This window comes from Caretta caretta, chromosome 25, assembly GCF_965140235.1.
Source record: "Caretta caretta isolate rCarCar2 chromosome 25, rCarCar1.hap1, whole genome shotgun sequence".
Lineage (NCBI taxonomy): Eukaryota > Metazoa > Chordata > Testudines > Cheloniidae > Caretta > Caretta caretta.
The window spans coordinates 7,554,821-7,573,189 of NC_134230.1; the positions used below are offsets into that span (position 1 = coordinate 7,554,821).

General features: G+C 55.2%; 1 protein-coding gene across 6 annotated transcripts in view; it reads right to left on the reverse strand.

The window, feature by feature from the left end:
• NFIC (nuclear factor I C) overlaps window positions 1-18,115 on the reverse strand; it is a 169,375-nt gene extending 151,260 nt beyond the window's left edge. For 2 of the 6 annotated variants that reach the window (XM_075123097.1, XM_048831082.2), the window contains exon 1: window positions 13,527-13,956. In XM_075123097.1, the coding sequence (XP_074979198.1) occupies window positions 13,527-13,556 (30 nt within the window). In that variant the 5' untranslated portion in view covers window positions 13,557-13,956. Of the gene's footprint in view, window positions 1-13,526; window positions 13,963-17,773 lie in introns of those variants that run through there. The other 4 variants (XM_075123095.1, XM_075123094.1, XM_048831085.2 and 1 more) reach the window with 4 other exon arrangements.
• Window positions 18,116-18,369: the final 254 nt, after the last annotated feature.

Consider the following 18,369-nt stretch of genomic DNA (forward strand, 5'->3'; position numbering starts at 1 on the left):
CTGTCTGGGGCAATGATATCAGCAAAGACTCGCATCCCTGGGATTGTCAGAACACCCCAGCCTGTGGTGTGCTCCCTCTCCTGGGCTGCCCCGGGGCTCTATTCCGGCCCTGGGAAGAACAAACCAACCTCTGGCCCACCAGCCAGGACTGAGCCTCACTACTCCTCGCAGGCAGGGGCCAATCAAAGCAATTCTGGCCTGAGAACCCCTTGGGTCTAGACCAAGCCACACCTGGGCAGCAGCAGAGACCCCCGAAGGCTGGCGGCTATGAGAATTTGGGGCAGGCGGCCTACAGCCAACCCTCTCCATTCATCACCAAGCCATCTCGCACACTCACACGGCCCTTCCTGTGCACGGCCGGTTGGCTCGTCCCCTCCCTTGCACTAACTTGCACGCACACTCATTGCTACCAGCATATTCCCACGCTCCTCTGCCTCCCCCGCTTGGACAAACACACACAGCTCCTCGTGTGCACATGCACCCAGTCTCGCACACCCCAGCATGCCGTCTTGCACACATGTACATGCTCGTGCAGCCCCCCCGGCACACCAACACATACACTTTCTCCAACACCCATCTCGCATGCACGGTCACTTCCATCAAAAAACCCTTTACTCTGCACTTTTCAGCAGCGCTGCTTCATTTGTATGCACCCCGTGGCGCGCTCGAGCCGAGGCGGACAGGTTCCTAAAGGAGATTTTACAGCCCTGCTCAGAGAGGTTCACGTTACAGTTCTCTCCACAGTCTCACTTTCCTTAATCCGGGGGGGGGGGGGGGGGGGGGAATTTGTGCGGGGGGCGGAGAATGGCATGAAAGTCCCAACTCCGGCCAAGCAATGCTGGTGATAAACCTCATCCGTCCCCTGATTTATCTGGAGTTTCAGCCCAGTGCTTTGCAGCAAACGCCATGATTGGAGGCTACAGAGGAAAAGCTGGCAAGCCACCAAAGTCGCCCTCCCAGGCCGCAGGGGCATGGCTGCTGCAAAGACGGAAGAGGTGTGGGTCAGCAGGGAGGGGTAGGGTGACCAGACAGCAAGTGTGAAAAATCAGGACGGGGGGGGGGGGGGAAATAGGAGCCTATATAAGAAAAAGACCCAAAAATCGGGACTGTCCCTATTGAATCGGGACATCTGGTCACCCTAGGAGGGGCCCCCCCTCCAAAATTAGCCACAGACTCTGTACCACAATATCAGCAGCCTCTCAGTGGCCAGGCGTGCCTGGTTTGCACCGTTTAAGAGAACAGGATGGAAGCGGGCAGGGTCCCCGGCTGAGCTGGCCAGGAAATGGTTTTCGGGCGTCTGTCAAAAATGCATTCTCCCTCCCCCCTTTTCAGTCACTAAAGGGGGGAATTGCCTCCAAACCATTTTTGGGTGCCCAGTATTTAAGACTAACACGGCTGCTACTCTGAAACCTGTCAGTATTTTGGGGTTTCAGTCGTGGAATAAAAAAATGTTTTGCTTGTTTGACTTTCTTTTAACACCCCCCCCCCCCCCATACGATCAAGTTCAGACACCTCGTATTTGCACTTGGACAAAAAAGCCACTTTTTGCCCCCAAGCCCCTTTTTGAACGAAACCTTTGGACCGACTAGCCCCAAGCCAGGCACTTAACATCTGGTCCCAAATCCCCCAAATTTCAGCAGCTTCCTGAGGTTTAAAAAGCTTTGTAAGTGGCCCTGGTGGACGCAGGCTGAGCCGGTGTTTCCCTCTGGGCTCCAGACAATGCTACCTATGCCTGGCCTCACTGCGTGGGGTCTCGAGAAGTGATGGAAGGGGCTGCTGACCCCCCCTCCGAGCATAGAGCGGATATTTTGGCCTTCGTGCTAATTGCAGATGGGCACTGGCAGGAGACGGGGAAGCCATGGGTTAATGCACTTTTAGAGCAATAGCTGATCAATAAATCAATCCTTGGTGCAGTATTTTCCATGCCACAAATATGGACCCAATCTGTGTCACACGGGGGGAGCAGGGATCGCCTTGAAATTCCTTCGTAGGACTTTGGAACAACTAAGGAAGACTCTGGTTTCCGGACAGGCCACCCCGTCCTTTGAGCTGGTTCCGGCTTGCCCAGGATGCAGGGAGTTGATCTGGTGCGAGGAGGGTGCAGTGCGAGGATGGAGGAAGGGGGCTGCATGGCTCTCACTCATCCTCACACTGACACCCTCCTGGCCCGCATCCTGGGCCAGCCGGAACCGGGCTCAGCACAAAGGACGGGGTGGCCCGTCAGGAAACCAGGGTCTTCCTTAGGTGTTCCAAAGTCCTACGAAGGAATTTCGAGGTGACCCCTGCTCCCCGGTGTAACATGCACTGGCCCATCTCAGCATGAGGGGTGCACGCAGACATGAGCACTGCCCGGCTCCCGGGTTGACAGCTGCCAGAATCCCAGTCCCTCTCTTCGTGTTTCAGGGTGTCCAAAGCCATCAAACCAAACAGCTGCACAGAGTCCCCCCACCCCAAGCTCCCCGCCCCGGGGCCCAGAAAAGAAAACAAAGCCAACGGGACCTTCCCTGCACGACCCCTCCTGGCAGAGGCCTGGGGACAATGATCAGCCAGGCAGGGAGACTGGAGGTCAGCACAACAAGGGAAGGGAACTCCAGAGTTGAGGGTGGCTTCCTGCCTTCCACCCGTAAACACGCAGCTCTAGGGAGCATCCCGGGTGACGGGGTTATCAGGGCACGGCAGGGGGCAGGCGCTGATCTCAGCTGCGTTGGTATAAATCCGGAGTCTCTCTACAGTGGTGATTTCTGCTAGTGCCTGGATCCAGCCTGCTGCCCCACCAACCAGCCTTACAGGGCTTGTAGAGATCAAAGCCTTAACTGGTGCTGGGAGGCTTGGGCGCCACCAACAGCCTGGTCCAGAGAGGCGCTGAGCACCTCCGGCTCCATCCAAGCCACAAGCTAGCGGCTGCGTCTCTGAGTGCATCCCAGCAGGCTGCTGAGACAGAGGAGAGCATCTGATCTGGAGGTTCCTTCTGGCCTTAAACACTGGGATTCCCCAACCTAGGAACCCCCCAAGCATGAGAAAATCTCAGGCCAAGAGAGAGGCGCAAAGGTGGAGAATTCAGAGCAGCAGAGAGGGCTCAGAAAGTCTCATACAATAACCCCCCAGCCCCGCTCCTGCATTAGTTCCCCCGGTGTAACTAACGCCCAGCACCTACTGGTGGCGATTCTACCCAGACAAGCTGCAGGCCCCTTTTGCACCCAGGCCGGGAGTGTCAGGGCTGGTGATGGGGCGAGTGATGGATCTGCCGACAGACACATGCTCGTAGCCTGGGAGCTGGTGGCCCTGGCTGCGGGAGTCGGGCTGACAGCAGGAGACCCGAGAGTCTGGCTCAGCCCGTGTGTGAATAAAATGAGAGCAGGATCAGCAGGGGAACTGTCCCCACAAGGGTTTCGCTGCTCACCCTAACACGCGTGGCCACACAGCCATGCTCGTGGGTAATTACCCACACTCCAGCTTGGCTTAAACTCCAGCATCGCCCAGGAAGAGGTGCAGCGGCGAGGGTGGGGGGGTGGGGGGTGGGAATTTCGCTGGGCTTGGAAGTATTTCCTTTGCCCTTCCCGGCCCCCAGCTGACCCCTGCTGCTTTCGGCTCCTGTCCCCGTGTGACTGTGTACCCACCATCGCAGGGGGTTTGGAGGCTCACTCGCCGGTGCCCGGGTTGCACTGGAGGAGAGGAGGAGACGCTGCAAACCAGAGGAAGGAAAATGGAGTGTCCTCAGAGATTTGGGCCAAACAAGGACTGTTTGCGTTGTATGGGGGGAGGGAGAACCGACAGGCTGGGTGATAATGAAGGGGGGGTGGGGTGGGGGGGGCAGGGTCCGGAAAACTCAGCTCCTGATGTGTCAGGGATGGTTGAAATGCTGCCCCCCCATGCCCCTCTGGAAGGATGATGCAGCGAAAGGCAGAGCTGCTGCAGCCTCCCGCCGCTCAGATTTGGTGTGGGAAGAGGGAGAACCCAGTGCCAGGCTCAGCCATCCGGACGGCTGGCTGCCATGCGGGGCGGCCACACCCTATCGCACAGACAGAATCACGGCGCTTCTGGGTAATGGGGAGGGAAATGAACAGGGACAAATTAATCCATTGGCCGTGAGTGAGACGGAAAGATTCCCAGCCCACGTGACGCAGGAGAGAGCTGAGAGCACCAGAATAAACTGAAGTGATTTACTCTGGCGCTACAAAGAGAATAAGCTACCCACAACTCCAAGGGAGTCGGCTGTATCCCTGGTGACAACACAAACCCAGAAAGGAAAGTCCCAGTGGTTTGTTTGCCAGGCCAGATCTGCCAGCTGAAAAATTACAGGCTTATAATACGCATGGGGTGGGCGTGTGCTTTCAAAACCTGCTGGGGTCAAAAATAGAGGGCCTGACTCTGATGGTCTCCTTATAATTAAAGAGAGAACCTGAGCCACAAAGTTCAGTCGCAGGTCAAAATTCACCCACAGTTTGGAGAGGGAGTTTTGTTTTGGCCTGTTGTTCTGACTGGGTGAAGGTCCCCACTAGGCAGCATTCCGGGGTAAGGACTGTGAGCTGCTGAGGTCCCACCTGAGACCTCAGAATGGGGATTGAGCCCTGCATAGCCCTGGCACGGACTCTGCACCTGGCTGCCTTTCACTCCCATGGTCTGTACAGAAACCGCACCAACATATGAGATGCACCAATTAGATGTGATCGGCAGGGCCAGCCGCGACATTCAGAACTGGGGCCAAAAGTCACCCAAGTTTTCGTGTGTTTGAATAAAGTCACATTAGCTCAAGTCATCGTGGTCTTGGGGTTAGGGCACTAGACTGAGGAGCCAGGAGAAGGGGGTGCTGTGATGGGTTCAGCCACTGACCTGTTTTGTGAACTTAGGTAAGTTTCTATGCCTCAGTTTCCCTTTGAGGGCCTTGTCTGTTTAGACTGTGAGCGCTTAGGAGTAGGGACGTTCTCACTACGTGTGTGTAAAGGGCATAGTGTTTGGGGTCACTGCAGTGCTAGAATACAATGAATAATAACATACCCATCTTCAATTCCCTTTTACAGCACCAGATTGGCAATGTTCAGGGGGTCACTTACTGGGCACAAACTAATCCCCAACTGCCAGGGTTTGCAATGAAATAAAACCACTGGGCTGTTCTAGTGGCATCACAGCCCATCAGAACGGAGATCAAGGCACCAGGAACAGGAGAGGAGGTGGACTTGAACTCTCTCACTGGAGAAGAATTAGGCTGGTGTCTGTAAATAGCACAGGGACCCACCTCCTTTTGTAAAGGGATCGCTAAAGAGAGCCTAGCCAGGCCCCCTACACACTGTGCTTGCTTTTACTGGATAAGTATCAGGCATGTCAGCTCTGATTGTCCCTGGAGGTAGGACGGCCACTTGTCCGGTTTTACACCAGACGGTCTCTCTTTTGGGCTGCTTTGTCCCCTCTCTGGTACCGGGCCATAACCAGACGTGGTTCTGCCGGTATTGGACAGGGGACGCCCTTTGGAAGAGGGCGCTGCTTCGGCTCCACCACGTGACCTCACACGCACCATGCACACTAGGGCATGCTGCTGTGGGCGGGTCAGGCAGGCAGGGGTGGGAAGTGCCGAAATGTCCGGTATCGCGGGAACGTGGAGGCCTTGTTAGGGATCTCCGAGGATGTGTATTGTACCCTCTCCACCCGGGCTGCTCAGTCTTTGGCAAAGGCTCTCTCCAGCACTGCAGTTCACTGGGTGTGGATCAAACCAAACCAAAGCCAAAGGCTCCACCTCACTGCAGAGCATCCGGAGGGCTCAGCGCCTGGGTCCGAGCCTGGGCTTCACCGTGCCTGGGGGTGAGCAGCCCCGCTGAAAGCCCTACCCAAGCGGCTGCGTCCTCACTGGCACAGCCAGGCACGTCCGATGCAGCGAGCTGTAGCCCACGAACGCTGATGCTCTAATAAATGTGTTAGTCTCTAAGGTGCCACGAGTCCTCCTGTTCTTCTCACTGGCACCGTGCTTCCCCCGCGTGTTGCTAGGACGTATCCTGCGAGCACGTCCCAGGGGCTCCTAGCTGCAGTGAGTGGAGCTGCTCGGTGATTCCTTCCCAGCTATGGGGGGAGAACCCGTCTGTCCTACTGGGCACAGCGGGGGACTGTGGCCAGGCGCTGGAGGACTAGCAGCACAGAGCGGTTTGGCCACAGTCATGTTGCAAAGCGGGTTCCCAGCCTGAGTCAGGACAGGGCCTGAACTCTGACCCACCCTCCAGCTGGGAGGCTCAGCCCAAGGCTCAAACACCGCCCCCCCCCAATCCAATGGGGTGAGAGGGTTCGTTTGCGGACAGGAGTGGGGTAGGGGCAACACCAGGTTCAGAGCCTGGGTTAACTCGGCATTAAACCGCCTGACTTTGGCCTGCTCTGCACACGGCACTTGTCCCGGTAGAGCCATGCCGGTACTGTTCCCTCGGCACAAGCCCTGGTGTGGGGGCGGGTGGATGGTGTAAAGGTGTCTCACCCCAGCAGAGCTCATTGCCCTTCCTACCCAGGTCTAGCTCTACTGGTGTGAGCACTTTTATACCAATATAACTGTGTCCACACTGGGGGGGAGGGGATTCGGATTTAATATTCACCTGTATAGTCACAGCCGTGCACCTACAAATCTCTCCCTCTCTCAACAACCCGACTTTCATTCATGCTCCAGGAACCACAGACTATTCCACATAGATGGGACCTGAGTTTCTCATGGAAAAGAAACAAGGAGAACATAAAACAACGTTCAGGCCCTCTTTAGCCATCACAAAGACACAAAAGAACAGATGCACATGGCCAGTTTCTCTTTCACCTCTACATTTCCAAGCATTTTGAATCAGCATAAGGGTGACTCCAGAATCCAGCTATAACCTCACAACAGTGGTATTCCAGATCCTGCTTCTACTGCTTGGGACCAACACTAACCGAACTGCCAGAGCCCCTGGGAAGAGTAAAAGTGATCAACACCAGGAAGTGATTTCACTGAGGCCACTTGAACTACAGCTCCCAGAATGCTCCTGTAACCAACATGTCCTAAAATAAAGCCACAGACCATGTTTATCAGGTCCCCGCGCCCTTAAAGAGACACTGTCAGGAAATTCAGGCCCAACATTGAGATTTTGTTTATTAAAATCTCCGATTAACAGAAATTCTCTCTTGATTTCCCCCCAAATGTCATTGGAAGCAGTTTTTTTTATTTTAATGTGATCTCCCCACCCGCTTTTTGCAGCTTAGCAACCCAAACATTGCAGTGCCAGCACATGAGAATCCGAGACTGACTAGCAAGGAGTCTGTTTTCATTGCCAGGCTGAGCAAAATGCTGCAAATAAACCAACCGCAGAAAGGAAGAAAAGAAAATTAGATGCCTAACATTAATTATTTAAGGGTATTTTGGTAACCCAGATGAGGGTTAATAATTTAATGTTTTGAGCCCAGGTTGGCTCTTTGTTATACGGTGTGAGCCCATCAAAACTGACACAGTTTGTAAATCAGAATCACATCTGGCCATTGGTTTTAAACAAACAGTGTCCAGAAGGGGTAAATAAACAACCTGCGATGTATCCCAGAGGGCCCCGTTCTGCCCCGACTCCCCGGAAGTCAATAGAATTTCCCTGGGGGAGCTGAGAGAGGAAGCTAGCTCAGATGCACAGACACACACATATACATCCATACACTGACACGCGCAAAGCAAGACCCTGCCAGCTTCATGTTACTGATCCGACCCATCCCTGCACCCCACGTCTCCCCAGCTCCGGATCTGAGCTCCCTGCAGGCTCTGGGTTCATATCCGGGTTCATAAATTGCACTAAAAAGGGGATCTATTTTTACCGACCCAGCTTTTAAAATTAGAGCAGGCAGAAGGAGCCAAATCCTCTGCTAAGCCACTGCAGAGCATATGGGCACGGCTGAGAGACATGGCCGAGCCCCCGGACGGCTGCGTCCTGCGCGGTGGAGGGTGGGCACAGACAGTGGGAGAATGTGACATGGGCGAGAGAGAGAATCATGAAGGTTACATTTTAAGAAGGGGCCCATTGTTTTTCCTAAACAATGCGCAGCAAATGGGAGAATCGAAAGTATGTTGCAACTACCCCCCCCCCCCACAACCCACGAGTTCCTAGCTAGTTACCCCTCATGTTTCAGCACATGATCTGAGATCACTGCTGGAGTTCACTGCTCGAGCGGCTGTCTCATCTCCTCTGACCTCCCCTTGCAAAGAGGCACCAGGGCTCCCCTTTTTGAGCACCTGAGGCCCAGCCCCGCAGGGCCCTGGAGCCCAGCCAGCCAGCAGGCTCAGACCTGGGCTCGGAGCCACCAGCCCTGCCAAGTCATTTTCCAGCACAATTCAACTGAGGTTCATTTGAAGCGAGTTTTTCAGGCACTCCCTCTTAGGAAGGACTATTTTCTTCACTGATACCCACACCCGGGGGACCTAGTTCTCCTCCGCCTGACGCCAGGGTAAATCAGGTGTCACTGGCCTGAAGGTATGAATGGGCCCAGCGGGAGTAAACCGGCAGAGCCCCAGTGGGAGTGGAGCTGGGCATCCGACCCCCTTCACAGAGGCCCCCACACGGGCTGTGGAATGAGGACAAAACAGCACAACCGCCAAGCACATCTCCCGTCCCTCCCCCACCCAGATAAAGACCTAGCCAGGGGGGAGGAATTTCAAGTGCCAGGGGCTCAGCAGGTGGGGGCTTATCAAGTGGGACGACAAGATCATGTGGTTCCAGGGCCAAGGTCTGCATCAGAGACCTGTAGAAAGCCCAATTTCACCTTTCCACACGTCCACACACACCTGGTCCAAAGCCGCACTGCCCCCCACACAGGTGCTGTGTTTCCTTTTGACCATCTACTTCCTCCCTCGGCTCCTACCCCTTGGGTGACGCTGGGCAACACCCCTCTCCTCTGGGAGTTTTAAATACCCATACAGGGCTCTCCTGGTCAGCGTTTGCACACAGTTAGTTCCCTGGATCTTCCCCAGAAGCAGAGGTAGGTGCCCGGGATCCAGGCACCTCCAGACTTACACCTGAATGCAGATTCTGGCCCTGAACTTCACTCAGCCCTTGTGGACCCTTCACGGTTTGCACTGCTCATCTCTGAAACCCTGCAAGCACCTCCTCAGCTCTGCAGCACCAAACGTCGGACCAAGACCTGAGATGAGCATCCGGGAGACGTGACCAAACCCATCAGCAGAAGAGGAAAGCGCAGCTGATATGGGATTCCCTGATGCCGGGGTAAGCCCAGAGAAAAAGCCTGTCCCAGGCAAAGAACTGGGAATAACAACGAGGGAGCGAACGCCAGAGGCCCAATTCTCCTGCCCTGTGTCTGGTCATTTACTCCAGCGTGGCACGTGTTTCACACTCACCAGGCACTAGTCGCTGACTGCACAAGGGCCAGAGGTGGGAGCTGAAGCTGCTGTGGTCTCTATGCAGGAACCCCTGGTGGATTCTCTGGCCTGTGCTGTGAAGGAGTCAAACTAGATGATCACAGTGGTCCCCTCTGGCCTTGAACTATAGGAATCTTCCCCAGGAGCATTTTTCTTTTTGGGGGGGCGGGGGGAACCGTGATTTAGTGCTTCTGACGGATTTCAAAGGGGAAATATTTGCTCCTCAGAAGTAGCTTTAGGAACTCAAGATAAGAGTTCATAGAATCATAGAACTGGAAGGGAACTCGAGAGGTCATCCAGTCCCCTGAACTCATGGCAGGACTAAGTATTATCCAGAGTTACCCCTGGCTGGGGCAGTCCTACCTTGTCTGCAAACCAGGGGGTGGATGGACTCAACCAGAAATAAGAAATAATAATTAATTGGCAGGTCACATGCTTTCTTGCTTCTGTAGGCCGAGCTTATTGCACACACTAGGGGCTCCTGGCATTAATAATAATTAATTGCACTCATAATAAATTGCTCATCTAAAGCACCTTCCAGCTGAGGATCTCAAAGCACTTTGCATTTTTGAATTTAGCCTCAGAGCTCCCCCCCACACACCCTCCGTGGAGGTAGATGACTATCACTGTCCCCATTTTACAGATGGATAAACCAAGGCACAGAGGGGGGAGAAGTGTTTTGCCCGAGGTCACACCCCAGGAGCCAGTGGCAGAGCCGAGAGCGCCGTGCGCTAACCGCTAGCTCATGCTGCTGTCCCTTCCCTCCCTGCGAGGGGATAGCAGTGAATCTGGGTTTCGGTGGAGGGAAGCCCCTAGTCAGGGAGAGGCAGCTGGACAGTGTGCAATCACGTCATCGTGCTTCTGGATCGGAATCAAGCCCAGCATTGCAGAGCCCTGGCCAGCACTGCGCTCGGCGGAGGTGCCTTGCCAGGGCTATTTTAGTGCTGCTGGGTTGATCTCGGAGGCTCTGAGACTCTTTAAACAGCAACACCAGCCTGGGACGAGCTCTGGCAGGGAAGGAATGATTCTAGAGCTGTTGCTCGTCCGTCCCTCCCCCCCCACCCCCCTGGACTCTGCTGGCCCACGAGCAAGGGCAGAGGGCACTGTCTGCGGGGAGCCCTGCAAAGCCAAACCTGGGGGGGGGTCCACAATGCCGGGAGGGCAGGGGGCACGTGGGGGTTTGGCTAATTCTGGCAGCTCCCCGAGCCAAACAAGGCTCCCTGCTGGACATGAGTGGGAGCTTCTGCTCCTGGCTTGTCTCAGTCCGGTGCCAAAGCAGGAGAGATCCACTCAATGGGCACAATTGTTATCCTTGGTGCACTGGGCTAGATTCACATTGGTGACTGACAGGCGGCAGGCCCACTACCAGCCCCCCAAGACATCTGGTCCCCAGCAAGTGCTAACCTAGGAGGAGCTGTATAGGGAGCGAGGCGTGTGCATGGGGATAGGAAGGAAGGAGAGAAGGAAAGATCTTTAAGGTTACAAAGTCAGAACTGAGGAAACACCACAGTTAATGTCACTCATGCAGCCTTAATTCTTCAGCCTCTCGCATGTGTGTTTAACGACATGATCACACAGGGTCTTGGCTCTGTAGCCATCTTTGAATCTAGGCCCTTCTGACTACAGCCACAGGCCTGTCCCACGGCAGCTCTAGCAGGGGACAGGACACACATTTTGCCAGCAGGCTACACAGTTAGTGGCTGTGGTGGGGTATCAGGCTTCCTGGGTTCCCTTCCTAGAGCGGTGAGCAGAGCATGGGCTAGTGGTTAGAGCAATGATTGCAGCCAGCAAAGTCAAGCACACAGATTTGGCACCTTCCCTCCCAAAGACAGCATGGCTGAGTTGCTGAGATGCAGGTTTGGCATCTGAGACCGTTGGGTTCTATTTCCAGACGTGGCCTTGTGCAAACTCAGTTACTTTATTTGCAAAATGTGGGGAGAACGACCGTCGCCTGGCTCCTGGGGCAGGAACCTGAGGCCTGTCTCAGGCACACGGGTTGTGAACTGCCCAGAAATACTAACACCAGTAAAACAGGTGAGACCAAAACCCAGGGGCGTCTCTCCCCCTTTCTCCATGAGACACAGGCAGGTGTAACACGGCTGCAACATGCATGACACCTGGCAAGTCTGGCCTAGGGGGCTAAGTAAGGGGAGGTTAGCCTGATCCTGGGCACTGCCTCCTGGGTGGTCAGCGAAGCCTCCTGTCCCCATTGCTTGTCCATCTCCCCTTGGGTGCAGATCTGTGGGCCCCTACCCACACCCAGTGGAGGGGGCAGCATGTGACCCTGATGTGGGGGTTGCAGGAAGGGGAAGCAAGAATCAGGTTAAAGCCATAGGTAAGTCCAGCCCCAGAGGGACTGACTGGCAGACTGAAGGAGAGGCGAGTGGGGAGTCTTGCTATTCTCCTGCCCCACTGACAGCACACTCCTTCTGGGGGGCTGGGACCCCGGAGCAGACCGAGCCTTTGGTCCCTGCCCTTTCTCCTCCCCTCTTTTGAGTGTAACCCCCAGTCCTAGAATAGACCCTCGCAGTCACTAAGGAGCAGAGGGAGGAGAGATTCATTTAGCTGGAGCAGGGAAAGGGTTACTCAGATGCAAAGGGAAGGCTGGCTGCTCAATAATTAAATAAATATCAAGAATCAATATGGACAGAGCAAGCGATCCAGCCTCCCCCTCCAACGTGGCCCTGCCTCTGCCGAGTTTTGGTGGAATATGCAAAGAAACTTGAAAGTGAATATTTTAGCCACAAAAAGAAACTATGCAAACAGAGCCCACAACAGTAACACACAACACAACCAGGGAATATTCTCTCCTGTCAAATAACACACACAACACCAACTGCGAACAGAACCTAAAAGAACACCCACATACCATCTTGCAGCCTGTGTTTTACAAACTAGCATACACACAACACAGGGCCAATGTGCTGCGATCTAAAGTGACACCCGTGGTCAATATGTTATAACCCAATGTAACACAAACCCACACAATAGTCCCAGGGATCCCCTAAAACAGCACACAGAGTGGGAATATTTTATGAACCAGAGTAACACAACGCACAACACAGGTAGAGATCCTTGCCACCCCCTTTAAAATAACAGGCACATAAAATACACAACACCCAGAGACTATTTATTTTATCACCTAAAGTAACACAACCACCCACAATGAATAGGTTATCATTTAAAGCAACACATACATAATCAATATTTTAATAACACAGACACAATATACAGTAAGAAAATATCACACACAACACAGGCCGTGAATATTTGTGACCACCTCTACGATACACACTAGCCACAGTGCAACAGATTATCCCCTAAAATACACACACACACACACAGAGTTGCTCCTAGAGAGTCCACACACACACACACACACACACACACACAGACAAAAAAGAGCCCATGTGATTCCAACTTCTTACAAAGTTAGATCATTTCGAAGAAAAACTGCCCCCCTCATGCCAGAAAGGCGCTTCCCCGCAAGCCCAGCCCTGGGGACATGTGCCGTTCTGTGCAGAGGAAAGTTTCACGTGTATTACTGGGGGGGGGCGGCGGGGGGGGGGGGGCTGAAAGCAATTAGTTCTATACCGATGATTTCCCCTCTAAATGCCCAGGAAGGCAGGAGTGCCCCGAGGCGAGCCGGCTGCGAGCTGCCAGTCGCTCTTTTTAATTACACACGAAATGCCCCCCCCCATTTCCCCCTCTCTTCCTAAATGCCCCCCCCAACCTTGCAGTCTCCCTGCACCCATCCACCTCCCTCCGCATTACAAAAAAAAAAAAAAAAACCCACACCCGCAACCCTGCGAACAACACAGCCCCAGTGAAAGTGAAGCGGGGCGGGGGGGGGGAATCACTAGACAGAAAAAACAACCACCACCCTAATGAAAACAACCGGCAAGAACCGAGCTTCATCCCTTCTGCAACGAGCCCAGCTCCTTACACACACGCCAGAAATCCCGCCCTTTTTTCTTTAACTGTAAAACTATTTTGCACTAATGGTGGCAGAGAAATTACTCCACCGAAAAGCCCCCGATCTCAGCAGAGGAAGCAAATCTCCCTCCGTCCGCATCCCAGTTACTCATAAAAGACAGCCAGCAGGGGAGCGGGGGCTTGAAGGGCAGCAGCCAGAGGGGATTTGGGGCGGGGGGGGGGGAAACGGGGGGGCTGTTACCTGAGTTAAGCACAGAGGAGACGAATACATCCCGAGCTGATCTGGGAAACTGACTAATTGCAGAAGAGAGACCCAAGGCGCAAAAGTTACTGAGTCATTTCGAAGGCTGAAGCAGGTTCCCCCCCTCTCCTTCTCCGGAATCTCTCTCTTCTCTGGAGACGGATCGCAGGCGGGGGGGGGGGGGGCTGTTGGGGGGGGACCCAAAATAAAGAGAGCGCGAAAGATCCAACTTTAACCGGAAAAAAAATCAACCCGAAATTTAAGAGAAAAAATAATCATCCTCACGGGGGGGAGGGGGGTAGATCTCCAGCCCCCCCCCACAAGATCCCCCCCCCAAACAAAAGTGATGGGGACGGAGCGGGAGCGGTCGGGGAAGTTACAGAGAAATTCGCTCCATTTGAGACACGGGCACAAGAGAGAGGAAAGAAAGAATGAGAAAATGAAAAAAAAAAAAAAAAGGGAGCGAGGAATGAAGTGACGTTATGAAAAAGCCCATCCCAAAATATTACATCCCATTTAAAGATGCAGGATCCCCCTTTCGGCCGAGCTCGCTGCGCCGCTGCAGGGCAGGGCTGCCCTGGGGGTTGGTTGGGCACGGAGTTGGGGGGCGCGGGGGGCAGCGCAGCGAGATGTGGGGGGGACGCCTCGGTTCCGGGGGGCGGGGGGCACACGGCGGCTGGGAGATGCCAGGGCTGGCGGAGCGTTTGGACGGAGCCGGTAGGATCAAAGCTGCCGGTTCACATTCGTCTGCTGGGCAAGCGCCAAAGGAGGCGCTGAGGATTCAAGGCCCAGAGGAGGGAGGCTCTGGGGAACTCACTGCGCCATGGGGTAGGGGCCTGGGTCTGTTACACACACACCGCCCGCTGTCCCCTCAAGTTTCACCCCTTGCGGCCAACGCATTGTCCGCGCTACAGCGGGGAGATAGAGACCTACACGCGTGTGAACGGCCCCCAGGCCGACACACACACACACAGGAAGCCCCCCCCGGGGTTGCTGCTCCGGATGGGGGGGTTCGTGCCCCTGGGAAAAGAGCTGGCGGAAGGGCATCGTCCGAGTTTTTGTGCCCCCCCCCCTCCCCCGATATTATGTCGGATGGAATCTTCTGTTGACATCTGGACTCAGGGCATGTAGACAAAACAACAACCGCCCAGGAGCGACTACCAGCCCCTGCACCTCACTCGCCTTCTTCCCAGCCCGCAGCCGCTGCCGGGGGAAATCGACAAGGCCAGAAGCGACCCCGACCACGCAAGCGGCAGCCCGAGCCCACCACGGGCGCCCTTGGCAAAGAAGCTGCTCTGGGAGCAAAATCCGGATCTTTTGCCTCGGTCCCCAGCGCAACAGGCCGAAGCGGCCCGTGGAAACGTTATTAACAAATCAATAGCAAACCGTGACTCTCACTAGCGCTGTTACCAGCCCCCCCCCTCAGGACCCCTACTTTCTGCCCGGCCCCCCTCGGTCCCATTCTGCGAGCCTGGCATTCGCACATCAAACCCCGCTCACTCTGCAAGCTGGGCGCTTTAGTTTATTTACTTCGTTTTCTCTTTTTGCTGCAGTCAGACGAGTTAACTTCTCCTCGGGTCGTTCGGTTTTCAAGGGGGCCATTGTAACGATAAGCGACAGGTGAACATTAGAGGACACCTCTGTCAGGTTCATAGATTCCTCTAGTCCAGCAGCAGCTCAGAGTTTGCAACGCCGGGGGGTAAGGGGGGGGGAGTCGATCAGTTCAAAATTAGTAACATCATTTCGCCTCCTTCCTCAAAACAAACAGCACAAAAAGAAAAGAAAACACCAAGCGCAGCGCAGCAGCGAACTCCAAACCACAAATTCTCGCTGCACAAAGCGGCGAAAACAACCAAACATTTCTCGAGGCTTTAATAAAACTAATTAGAGAGAGAGAGAGAGAGAGAGAGAGAGAGAGAGAGAGAGAGGACACGTATCGAAAAAAACAAAGGGAATCCCTGCTTCATAATTCTGAAAGTGAGACCTGAGCCCTTCTCTGCCATGGCTAAATGTCAGACTCTCGAGGTTTGCGATTTTTTATTGACTATCCCTCCACTTCTTTTTCAATTGCGTTGGTCTTAGCCCTGACCTTAAACAAAAAAAGAACACGGGAAAAGTCCTCTCTGGGTAGGAAATTTTGCAGGATTTGGAGGCGAATATTAATTAAAACGACGGGTTTTGCCGAAAGAACTCGTTTGGATTCGAATTGTGTGCATGTGTCTATTCTGTGTGTGGTATTAAACGCTGATGGCTTTATAGCTACAGCGGTCTCTCGATATAAGACCAAATGTAGCAGCATCTACGTATAATTATAGGACAAAATATATTCACATGGCTTTCCACCTTATTTTCCTAGTAGCTTATCCACCTCATTAATCCATAGCATCTATAGGGCCAATTATAAACCCTTATTTTTACCCTTACACTTTTGCTTTTCCAAATTCCACAGTGCTTTGCTCTGCAAAATAAATCCAGAAATCACCCCCCCCCCAAGTATTTTCTGCAGAAGGAAGCATTCCGCGGGTTTGATTTTCTGCGTCTTGCAACGTATTGCAGGCGGGAAGGGTTCGTTAGAGATTCCCAAATGCACTCGATCCTGCGAAGTTTGTAAGCAGGAGAGTCCCGAAGTTGCTAAGCGCTGCGGGGAGAGAGGAGGCGGGCGAGGGTTCCCTCGCTTCTCCCTCGGCAGCGCAGTTTGGAAGGGATTCAAGGCCTAGAGCTGATAGGAGCGATCGAAGAGGAGGCCTAGGGTAAGATGTTCTGTGTTAAACACCTACCCACTGCGGCAGGCAGCCCGCTCTGCATACGCCATCCCGATGGCTTTCCCCTCTGTGCGTGGACAAACCACCTTCTCTTTTGCTTCTAAGGTCAAAGGGATTTTCGTTTTGGGCCAAGTTTTTGGAAGCATCGTTAGAAGAAACCTGTGTTTATTCCAGGCCATTCCCTTTTATCGCGGGCGCAGAGCCGCTCTGAGATTTTCTCCCCCTGCCCCCGTCAAAAGGTTGCATTAAAAAAGAAAACTTTGGTGTCGGAGTGGAACAAATCTGTCTTTATAACATCTTTCGAAAGCCCCTATTTGGGGAGTGTTTATTTCTCAGCAACGATCAGAGCACAACAGAAAGGCCCCGAAAGCAGATTTGCTCGGAGAACAGGGTGCTGGGTTTTTTTTAAACACAAATCTCTTCTGTACTGAAGAAATAAAACAGCCCCCAAACCTCAAGGCTATTTTTGGAAAGAGAACTGAAATTCGCTTTTAGTTTCTTTGGTGCTGTGGCGGCAGGTGAAGGCTGCAACGTGTCTCCGCTTCGAAACACCACGTTTGGGAGCCCTGATCAGCAAGGGGGGCTGGATCCTTGGGGATACGGAGCCTGTCTCCCTCCCCCCAGCAGCCAGCGAGCCCTGAACTTTGCTGGCGCTGCCAGGCCCGGGCTACCAGCTGGTTAGAGGAGCTGCTACTCCCGCGGCTGGCATGCAGGCTGGGGGCGGGGGAGAGACGGGTGTGCATTGCACGGGGCGGGGGGGGGCGCGCTCCTTTCCCCCGCGGGCCCTGCCGGGCCGAGCCGGGCCAGCTCAGGCAGGTGGGCATGAAAAAACAGCGGGGGGAAGGGCAGCAGCGCCGGCTGCGCAGCCGGGGCTTGATCGCGCCTCTGCTGGGCGTCACTGCCAAGTTCAAGTCGGTGCGGCTTGCAGTCCTCTCCGCCCCTTTCGGAGCGGCCATTTTCCGCTACATCCAGCTCGGCGCCCGCTGAGCAGCCCTGGGCTGCGGAGAGCACCCCCCCCCCCCCGGCCCGCCGTGCCTTCCCTCCAGCCACCCCCCCCCCCCCAGCCTTTTCCCCAGCACCTCGGGGGAGGGGGCGGGGAGGAGTGGCAAAGAAACTTCCCCAGCAATAACCATCTCCCTTCCCCCTGCCTCCCCCCCCCGCCGGACGGCACAGCACGACACTGCCTCGCAGGCAGCTCCTGGTCACTTCTGCATCCATTCCAGCTGCGTCCCCAGCCTGCACCATCGCTGGGCAGCCCCCCCCCCCGCCCCCATTCCGCGCCCCCCCCCCCCAAAACACAGACCCATGCAGGACACATCTCACCCCCTCTGCCCTCCCAGCCCTCCACGCATCCGCTGTGCCATTTGGGGGTAACCCCGCCCCCCCAAACATACCCCCCACCCGCAAACTTTTGCTGTTTGATCCATCCACCAAAGAGGGGAGGGGGGAAAGTATAAGAGAAAAGGAAACTGACGGGGAACCTACCATAGCCAAGTGAAATTAACGAGGCTCCAGACCAAGTTGCCGCAAAAGGAAAAGGGGTGTGTGTGTGTGCGAATTGTGTTTTCCACCCACAAAAAAGAGAGGGGGGGAGGGAAAAAAATCACAAGTGTCCTCAGAGTTGGCTCATCTCTCCGGCTCCTTCTTGCTCCGGGTGCCCATGTCAGTGCCCCCACCGTGGCTGGTGTGTATTGTTATTGTGTGTGTGTGTTTGGGCTGGGCTGGGGGGGGGGGGGGGGAGAGCGCACACCCCGGCATCAGATCGACTCCAGCCTCTCGCTCCTCGGCGCGGCGCGGCGGGCGGGCCGCTCGAGGCGGCGCCGGGCGCTGCGCGACCCCAGGGAAGGGCAGCGGCGACGGGACGGGCGGGGCGCCGCCGCCGCTCTCCAGGCTCTCCCGGGGCTCGGGCGGCGCGGCCGGCGCGGGCTCCCCTCCGCGCTGCGCCGGGGGCGGCGGGGGCTACTGGGAGGCCATCGCCCGCTCCGCCTCGGCACCTAGGCGCACCCACGCGCCCATCGCTGCCTCCCCCCCGGCACCGGCTCCGGCCAGGCACCGCTCCGGATTGCAGCCGCCCCCCCTTC